This window comes from Ambystoma mexicanum, chromosome 3p, assembly GCF_040938575.1.
Source record: "Ambystoma mexicanum isolate Mex_15411 chromosome 3p, UKY_AmexF1_1, whole genome shotgun sequence".
NCBI lineage: Eukaryota > Metazoa > Chordata > Amphibia > Caudata > Ambystomatidae > Ambystoma > Ambystoma mexicanum.
The window spans coordinates 392,492,364-392,502,193 of record NC_090925.1 but is presented as its reverse complement, the minus strand read 5'-3'; the positions used below and the strand labels follow the sequence as shown (position 1 = coordinate 392,502,193).

Below are 9,830 nucleotides of genomic sequence, written 5' to 3'. Positions count from 1 at the left end.
GAAAAATTCTGTTATTTGCTGCAGCAACTTGATCAGGCAGCTGCGTTTGGCTTTTTTGGAGGGGTTTCATGTTTTTTTTAATGCGGGATATATTTAAATCAAATGTGGCTTAATTGGCAATATCGGATCCCTGCTGGAACTTTCCCAGGGTGCATGATCTTTATCATTCATGCCACCTGCCCATTAAATGCTGTCACCAATCAACCTCACACAAACGTTATCTCTATGGTACATGCTGGGAATGTTACATGCCTTGTAGAATGGTATGTAAATGTGTGTTTACACTGTACCATCACTGTAGTAGTGTATTTATTTATTTAGTTTATATGTAATGCGCTGGGACAGCGCACAAGGGCATGGAAGGGTGCTGGGTGCCGGCAAAGGATTCTCACCCAGGGGGTGCATGCTATGTTTAGGCCTCATGGCTTCCATTTTAGCCCAACATAGTCTCAAGCTTTACCCTTGCCACGATGGGGATTTTGAGGGTGCTGGGTGCCTGCTTCTGACTGGGATGGCAAAGGATTCTCACCCAGGGGGTGCATGCTATGTTTAGGCCTCATGGCTTCCATTTTAGCCCAACATAGTCTCAAAACATGCCCCCCACTGGTTTGAATGAAATTACCGCTATCTGCAATTCTTCTACCACTGCCATTGCTACCTAATGATGCAAATGCCACTTTATCTGTGTCTATGACCCCAGAAAACATGCCCCCCACTGGTTTGAATGAAATTACCGCTATTTGCAATTCTTCTACCACTGCCTTGCTACCTAATGATGCAAATGCCACTTTATCTGTGTCTATGACCCCAGAAAACATGCCCCCCACTGGTTTGAATGAAATTACCGCTATTTGCAATTCTTCTACCACTGCCTTGCTACCTAATGATGCAAATGCCACTTTATCTGTGTCTATGACCCCAGAAAACATGCCCCCCACTGGTTTGAATGAAATTACCGCTATCTGCAATTCTTCTACCACTGCCTTGCTACCTAATGATGCAAATGCCACTTTATCTGTGTCTATGACCCCAGAAAACATGCCCCCCACTGGTTTGAATGAAATTACCGCTATCTGCAATTCTTCTACCACTGCCTTGCTACCTAATGATGCAAATGCCACTTTATCTGTGTCTATGACCCCAGAAAACATGCCCCCCACTGGTTTGAATGAAATTACCGCTATTTGCAATTCTTCTACCACTGCCTTGCTACCTAATGATGCAAATGCCACTTTATCAGTGTCTATGACCCCAGAAAACATGCCTCCCACTGGTTTGAATGAAATTACCGCTATCTGCAATTCTTCTACCACTGCCTTGCTACCTAATGATGCAAATGCCACTTTATCTGTGTCTATGACCCCAGAAAACATGCCCCCCACTGGTTTGAATGAAATTACCGCTATCTGCAATTCTTCTACCACTGCCTTGCTACCTAATGATGCAAATGCCACTTTATCTGTGTCTATGACCCCAGAAAACATGCCCCCCACTGGTTTGAATGAAATTACCGCTATCTGCAATTCTTCTACCACTGCCTTGCTACCTAATGATGCAAATGCCACTTTATCTGTGTCTATGACCCCAGAAAACATGCCCCCACTGGTTTGAATGAAATTACCGCTATCTGCAATTCTTCTACCACTGCCTTGCTACCTAATGATGCAAATGCCACTTTATCTGTGTCTATGACCCCAGAAAACATGCCCCCCACTGGTTTGAATGAAATTACCGCTATCTGCAATTCTTCTACCACTGCCTTGCTACCTAATGATGCAAATGCCACTTTATCTGTGTCTATGACCCCAGAAAACATGCCCCCCACTGGTTTGAATGAAATTACAGCTATTTGCAATTCTTCTACCAATGCCTTGCTACCCTATCCCTCGCTCTCCCACCTGGCTATGCCATCACGAGACAAGATCGCATGACCACTGGAGGCGGTGTCGCACTCATAGCCAAAGACTCAATCACCATCAGAAAGGCTGACAAAACTATCAACAATAACAGCGACTACCTTCAATTAAAACTCACCATCTCGCACCAATGCACCATCACCCTACACCTCATCTATCGACTACCAGGCCCCCTAGGAGACTTCCAGGCCTCCATCACCCACCTCTTGGCGGACAACCTCAAAAAGTCATCCAAAGCCATTCTCCTTGGAGACATCAACCTTGGCCTGAATGACGCCAAAGACCCTACAGCCAAAGCACTTGACACAGCTCTAGCCACCCTAGGATTCGTCAACACCATCAATAACCCTACACACGCCCTAGGCAGATCACTAGACTGGATCGCCCACCACAATTGCCCCATCACAGACACAGGCAACACCCCCACCCCATGGTCCGACCACCACACCATCACCTTTAACATCCCCACCACTACAACCACATCCCACCCAACTCCTCCGTTGCCTCCTGCCCTTACAAGGAGTGCCCGTCAACTGACCAAAGAAAGACTCCTACCCTTCTTACAGGGACCTGCCTTCACAGCCCCATTCTCCAACGACCCAGAAACTCTGGCAAAAAATTATGATACGGCCATCACAGCAGCAATCAATACCATCGCCCCACTTAAACCTCGGAAAACTAAACCCACTAGACACGCTAATGCGTGGTTCACCCAAGACCTTCTAAAACTACGCTCCGACAAACGGGCAGCATTAGCTCTTTGGCAAACATCACGGGATGAGAAAGACAAACTCAACTTCAAATCCCTTGCAATTAATTACAAGAAAGCCATCATTAAAGCCAAAGCTAAATCCTTCGAAGAGAGAATTACTGAGGCCAAGTCGAACACCAAGGAAATGTTCGCCATTTTCAGGGAACTTGAGAACCCCACACCCACCCCCCAAAACTTCACTAAGGACAAAGAATGGTTTGACAACATTCAAACAGCCATGCGCAATAAGATCAGCTCTCTCCAAGCCAAAATCTCGAACACCAAACTAACACTCTCCACCCACACTACACCCTCCCCACCACCACTGCCCCCATCACCCACTGAGGCCCCACCCACCTTCTCGTTTAAAACCATCCAAGAAAACGACATGATCAACATTATGAAAAACATAAAACCCTCCAATTGCAAAGGCGACCCCTGTCCTGCCTCCATCATCAAAGACTGCGCAGACACCTTGGCCCCTTTTCTAAAAGCCTTCGTCAACGCCTCTTTCACCACAGGGAAAGTCCCCGCCTGCCTAAAGGAAGCATGGGTCCGACCCCTCATAAAGAAACCCACACTTGACCCCACCTCCCCTAATAACTACCGCCCCATCACCACTGTCTATTTCCTCCTCAAGATTCTAGACAAAGCAGCCTACCTGCAGGTCCAGCACTTCCTCGAAGAACAGAACCTCCTTAGACTGAGACAATCCGGCTTTCGCCCTAGGCATGGGACAGAGACCGCCCTACTCGACCTAAAAAACCAAATGGACGACGCAAGAGACCAAGGCAAACCTGTCTTGCTCCTTCTCCTGGATCTGTCGGCAGCTTTTGATCTTGTAGACCACGACATCCTCTGCCACCACCTCTCCTCCACAGCCAACTTCTCTCAAGAAGCCATTACATGGATCACCTCCTTCCTCCAAGGCAGGACCATGCAGGTCTTCTCTGACCTAGCCACTGCATCACCCTCTATCATGCTATGTGGGGTGCCCCAAGGCTCCTGCCTCTCCCCCACCCTCTACAACATCTTCACCCGCCCCCTCTTCCTCATCCTTGACGCCATGGGCATCTCTTACACCAACTACGCCGACGACACACAGATCCTTCTCACTCTGACAGGCGACTATGACACGGACTCTGCTACCCTCAACAACATCTACAACACAATTCAAATGTGGATGGCTATCAACGGCCTCTGCCTTAACTCCGACAAAACTGAGCTCCTACTCGTAGGCTCCCCTGACACCATCAAGAAACTTGACGCTCAGTTCAGCCATTTCACCATTGACTCAATCACGATCCCAGTACTTGACACGGTAAAAACACTAGGCGTCTACTTAGACTCCAATCTATCCATGACCAGACAAGTAAACGCCATTGCCTCCTCGGCCGCTTACCATGCAAAACTCCTTAACGCAATCAGACCTTATCTGTCAAAAGACACTTGCACTAACATAGCCAGGGCCATAACCGGCTCACGACTTGATTACTGCAATATTCTTTTCCTTGGGACCTCCAACAAAAATCTTGAGAAGCTCCAAGTAATACAGAACAGTGCCCTACGCGCTGCACAAGGCATTGCCAAGAGAGAGCACATCACCGCTGCCAGAAAAGCTTCCCATTGGCTCCCCATAAAGGAGAGGATCTTATTCAAGGCTCTAAGCATCACCCACAAATGTGTCCATCTTGCCGCCCCAATGTACCTTTCCCAGAGGATCCACCTGGTCTCCTCCACAAGACCCACTAGATCACCCTATGCCAGCATGCTCTCAGTACCCAGGGTAAAAAGGACCAGAGCAGGGGGCTCCAGTTTCCCGTACCTCGCTGCCGTACACTGGAACACCCTCCCTAGCTCCCTGCGCTCTGAACCCTCACTGACCGCCTTTCGGAAAACCCTGAAAACGACCCTGTTCATCTAACAATTACATGGCCTAGCCCTCATAATTGTATTGTATGATGTATTATGTGGTATATCTGATCACAGGTCACTGCCTCACTGTAACCCAAGGCACAACCTGCACACATTGTAACTAAGTCTTCCTTGCAAGTAACAGTGCCACAATGCCCATGGGCTGCCTGCGCGCTATATAAATTTAATAAATAAATAAATAAATAAATAAATGCTATGTTTAGGCCTCATGGCTTCCATTTTAGCCCAACATAGTCTCAAGCGTTCCCCTTGCCACAATGGGGATTTTGAGGGTGCTGGGTGCCTGTTTTTGACTGGGATGGCAAAGGATTCTCACCCAGGGGGTGCATGCTATGTTTAGGCCTCATGGCTTCCATTTTGGCCCAACATAGTCTCAAGCTTTACCCTTGCCACAATGGGGATTTTGAGGGTGCTGGGTGCTTGTTTTTGACTGGGATGCCAAAGGATTCTCACCCAGGGGGTGCATGCTATGTTTAGGCCTCATGGCTTCCATTTTAGCCCAACATTTTAGACGGCTAAAAATGCACCTTGGTATCCATGAATACGCAGGGCACCCCTTTTGCCACCTGTATTCTGTTCTGTTATCTTAATTATTTGACTAACTTTTAATTGCTTGTATAATCTGGTTAGGGTATTTCTGTCAACCAACACAGCCATACAAATGGAAATGGATGAAAGGCCCCCTCGAGGAAAAGGAAAGAAACGAGGACCTTACAAAAAATGGATTGCACTGGTAAAATATATTAACGTTCAATGCAACTCTACCGATAAGAGGTCTCCTACATGCTTTTACTCCCCAAAAATACATTCTTCCTAAAAACAAGCAAATATTTCTAAAACAAAAAGGGGTGAAAGTGCACCAAAAATAAACTCCTGTATTCGGCTTGGTCACTAACAACCAGACTACCTATAACCGCCTGACTACCTCTAAAGTTGGGAAATTAAGTCTGCTTTCATTACATGTCATTTGTTTTCTCTATTCTGTGCATTCATACTTTACACTCTCTGGCTCTTAAAGCAAGACCTGTATGACAATTATGCAATTCTAATACTGGTTTTATGTGTGGCTGCAGAAGGAACATTTCATCGTAGAAACTGATTCTTCAAACACTCTATGTGGAACATCCAAGAAGGCGATAGAAGACCATGCCAAGACTTTTAATAGAGCAGATGACCTTTTCTTCCTAGGTACATTATAACCATTCCAAATGTATGTTATAGTATTTTATTGCACATAACCACAAAACACTGTTATTGATACATTCAGTTAAAAAACTCACTGCACACAAACAGCTATTGGTAGTCTGTAACGCTTACTCCTTGGTCCACTTATAATAAATGATCTGAATTGATAAACTAATTTAAACTGATGCTAGCTGATTCTCATACAAATAACACAAGTTTACTATTTCTATTTATACCTATGCACAACCCAATTTTTACTAGTTGAATTAATCAATTTGTCCTGTGAGTGACCCGCTATTGCATTGCATTGCAGATCCTTCTACCGCATACTGTGAAGAGCAGCACACCCAAATTGAAGAGAACATCATTGGTAGAAGCACACACACAGCTCCCATTAGTGTCTCTGAGGAAATGGACGAGAGTGACTGTACAACCTTACCAGATTCTACACCACAAGCAGATGAAGACATGACTGACACTATGTGGAATGAGTTATGTGGCACCCTGATGGGTGAAATGAATGGGCATGTTCATGATTCTGGTCATGATTCTGAGCATAGTTCTGGTTTGCAGGTACTTGCCGATCAAATTGGATACACCATTCAAAATGATTATGAAGAAGTTCAAGTACAAGCTGATGAAACGCTACCCTCAGATGAAAAACAACCTATGTTTGAAGGGTCAACCAGGTGTTTGGGAGTGGTTGTTCTACTAGTTTGTTGCTTTATGATTCGTTTTCGTTTGAGTGATGAAGCTGCTAACTACATGCTTAATCTTATTTACCTACTTCTTCCACCCAGTAACAGAATGATACGAACAATGTATCATCTTCAAAAATACATAAAGGGTTTTGTTAAAGCCCCCATTATTAATTACTACTGTGCAACTTGCTATACACATGTTGACAAGAATACGCAGACTTGCCCTAATACTCATTGTTTAAAAGATTTGACACCAAATGATTCAATCTCCTATTTTATCCAACATAGTCTGATTGCCCAGTTACAAATCATGTTTAGTCGAAAAGGCTTTACAGAAAATGTGCGAAACTATCGATTTCATCACTATATGCAGAAAGAAAAACATGAAATGAAAGATGTTTATGATGGGGAACTTTATTTGGATTTGTTTGAGAGGGGCTTTCTAAACGACCCAAATAGTCTATCATTTGCTATGAACACAGATGGCGTTCCTGTATTTAAAAGTTCCAAAGTATCAATGTGGCCAGTGTACTTGATTGTTAATGAGCTGCCCATTTCCCAAAGGAAACTTCGAGAAAATGTGTTATTGTATGGCATATGGTGTCCTCAAAAAAGCCAATAATGTGGTCTTTCTTACAGCCATTGTATGCTGACCTTGCACAACTTGAAGATGGTGTTGTATTTAATGACCACAACAATTCCAGCTTCACGTGTCATGCTACACTTCTCACAGTTACCTGTGATTTACCTGCACGCTGTCTAGTGTCAAATAGCACGCAGTTCAATGGAAAGTTTGGCTGCTGGCATTGCCTTCAAGAGGGTGAAAGCACAGTTTCGGGCAAAGGGCACTGTTGGGTATTTCCTTATAATGATGAAGGCCCTAAAGGACCACCAAGGACACTTGATACAATTACAGAGGATGTAAAGCATGTTATAGACAACATTAAGACTGGGCAGTCTAGTTACACTGTGAGAGGAATTAAAGGACCAACGTGGTTTATGTTCCTGAAGTACTTTTGTATAACCAAAGGATTTGTGATTGATTACATGCATGGCGTATGTGGAGGCATTATGAAATTATTGCTGACAGTCTGGTTTACAAAAGATTACAAGCATTGTTCATACTCCTATTATGAAAAAGTAACAATAGTAAATGGTTATTTGCGAAGGATAAAACCGACTTTAGATGTAAGTAGAGTACCAAGGTCTATTGATGAACTATTGTACTGGAAGTCTTCAGAATTTAGGAACTTTCTACTTTTTTGGGGAATACCAGTCCTTAAAAATGTTCTACATAAGGAACACTACTTGCACTTTTGTATTCTTTCGAAAGCAATCCACAAACTTTTAAGTGAAAACATTAACCAGGAAGATTTACATATAGCTGAACAAAGTTTATTTCTATTTGTGCAACTCTTCACAGAGTTATATGAAAAACGATTTATGACCATGAATGTTCATCAGTTAGTACATTTAGTAGACAGCGTTCGAGCAACAGGACCTCTATTTACAGCTAACTGTTTTGTTTTTGAAGATCTCAATGGTTTCATTTTGCAGCATTTTCATGGTACTACAGGTGTAGAAACACAGATTCTCGATGCCATAAGTATGATACAGGTGATCCCAGTTCTGAAAGAAAAATATTTGTTAAGTGGTAGTGATGAGGCAGAGTTCTACCAAAGTATGATGAGCTTACATAATAGAAAAAAGTATGTGAACATTGAAAATGGTGTTTACAGTGTTGGGTCGACAAACCCTTACACTTTATCTGAAGATGAATATGTAGCAGTGACTCGGATTGCCCAAATCACTGACTCTGGCGTTGTATCATGTAACAAGATATTTATGGAGAAAAATAATCTTCTTGTTTACAGTTCAAATTACACTCGTATTCAGAGGAGAGATCAAAGTGTGATCAAATATGTGAACGAGGGTGGATTGCATGCTTATGGTAGGGTCAGTAGATTCATACAGTGTAGAGAAGCAAATGCGTTCACCAATTTGGCACTCGTTATTCCACTTGTGTGTCAGTCTTATGATATGAAAGACCCAGTTCATTTGGTAGTCGAAGAGAAAAGCACATTAGCCATCCACATACCAGTAATACAAAAGGTATGTTTTTTCATCAAAGTTGAAAATGAAACTTTTATATCTGAAATGCCAAATTGTTTTGAATTGGATTGAACATAACTGGTTTCCTACATTCAAACACATGCTGGAAGTGCATCTTTTAGGCTTCAAGGAAGCCCCGACAAACACTTTGCTTACTTTTGTAGCTAGAGGGGGCTACTTTTAGAAATGTTTATACAACCCCAATGGGCCCATTGCTAGCAACTTGAATCCATAACCCTAAACTGGGAATTCCTAAACAGCTGTCTAAACTCACCTGTGGGATGGGTTCTCTAGTTTAGCTGGTCATTCACCACTCAACCCCTTCTTCCATTAAGTGCTGCTAGTATTTTTACTGTGTGTTTCCCTTACTTGTTCCCTAGGGCCAAATATGTGTTGGGGACATGTGTGACCAGCTTTTGGGGGCCGGTGAATCCATCTTAAATTTCCTTTGTCACCTTTTGAGTATGGTCTGCATACCTGTCTTTTCCTTCTATGTGTAAGGGAAGGGCCTGGTAGACTAATTGCACCTTTCTGTTGAGATGTTATGGTTAGTGGTCTATATCATTAAGTGGCAGACCTGGTGAACCAGGTCTGGTAAGTGCATATTTTCTGGAGACCCTGTGTTAGCTCCTATAAATAATGGCGTGTTCATATGAAATAATGTACTCACCTGTAATGTTGAGATTAATTTATATCTAAACGTTTATATAAAGACTATATTTTTAACCAAACTATATTGTGTATGCAATCTTTTCTTTTGTACTTGTGGTGGTTGACATTTGGTGAGTCAGTTTAACTTGAGAGACTTTGCTTGTGGTTACCAGCAGAATGGAGGACACACTTTATCTACATACCAGGAGCTTTGATGTACTTTCTGTATGTACATAGACAGGGCAGTATGAATGTGGATTGGGCAATATGACAAAGTGAGTCTATTATCATTCATATATGATAAGCTTGACTTTTTATGTCCAGTGAAAACATTTCACATAACTTGTACTGAAGTAATTGAATTTTTGGCAGAAGTGAAAGAATAGCGCTATATATGCAATTTTTCTTTTTTGGAAAAATTTTGGTTGGACATGATTTCATTTTGGAATCATTGAAGTAATCCTGTTTCAGTCGCTTATCTTGCCAGCTCACATTGTCTTCGGGAAGTGTATAGACTGCCAGTCGAAGCCTTATTCAAACATATGATTGGGATCACTCCAAGTTTGTAGTAGTGTGGGG

General features: G+C 43.0%; 1 protein-coding gene across 1 annotated transcript; it reads left to right on the top strand.

Annotated features, from left to right (window-relative positions):
• The first annotated feature begins 5,022 nt into the window (after positions 1 to 5,022).
• LOC138580487 (uncharacterized) lies at positions 5,023 to 9,316 on the top strand. Its single transcript, XM_069651065.1, has 3 exons — positions 5,023 to 5,335; positions 5,676 to 5,790; positions 6,101 to 9,316. Exons 1-3 carry the CDS (start codon positions 5,264 to 5,266, stop codon positions 7,108 to 7,110), a joined length of 1,197 nt encoding a protein of 398 aa, XP_069507166.1. The 5' UTR covers positions 5,023 to 5,263; the 3' UTR covers positions 7,111 to 9,316.
• The last annotated feature ends 514 nt before the right edge of the window (positions 9,317 to 9,830 follow it).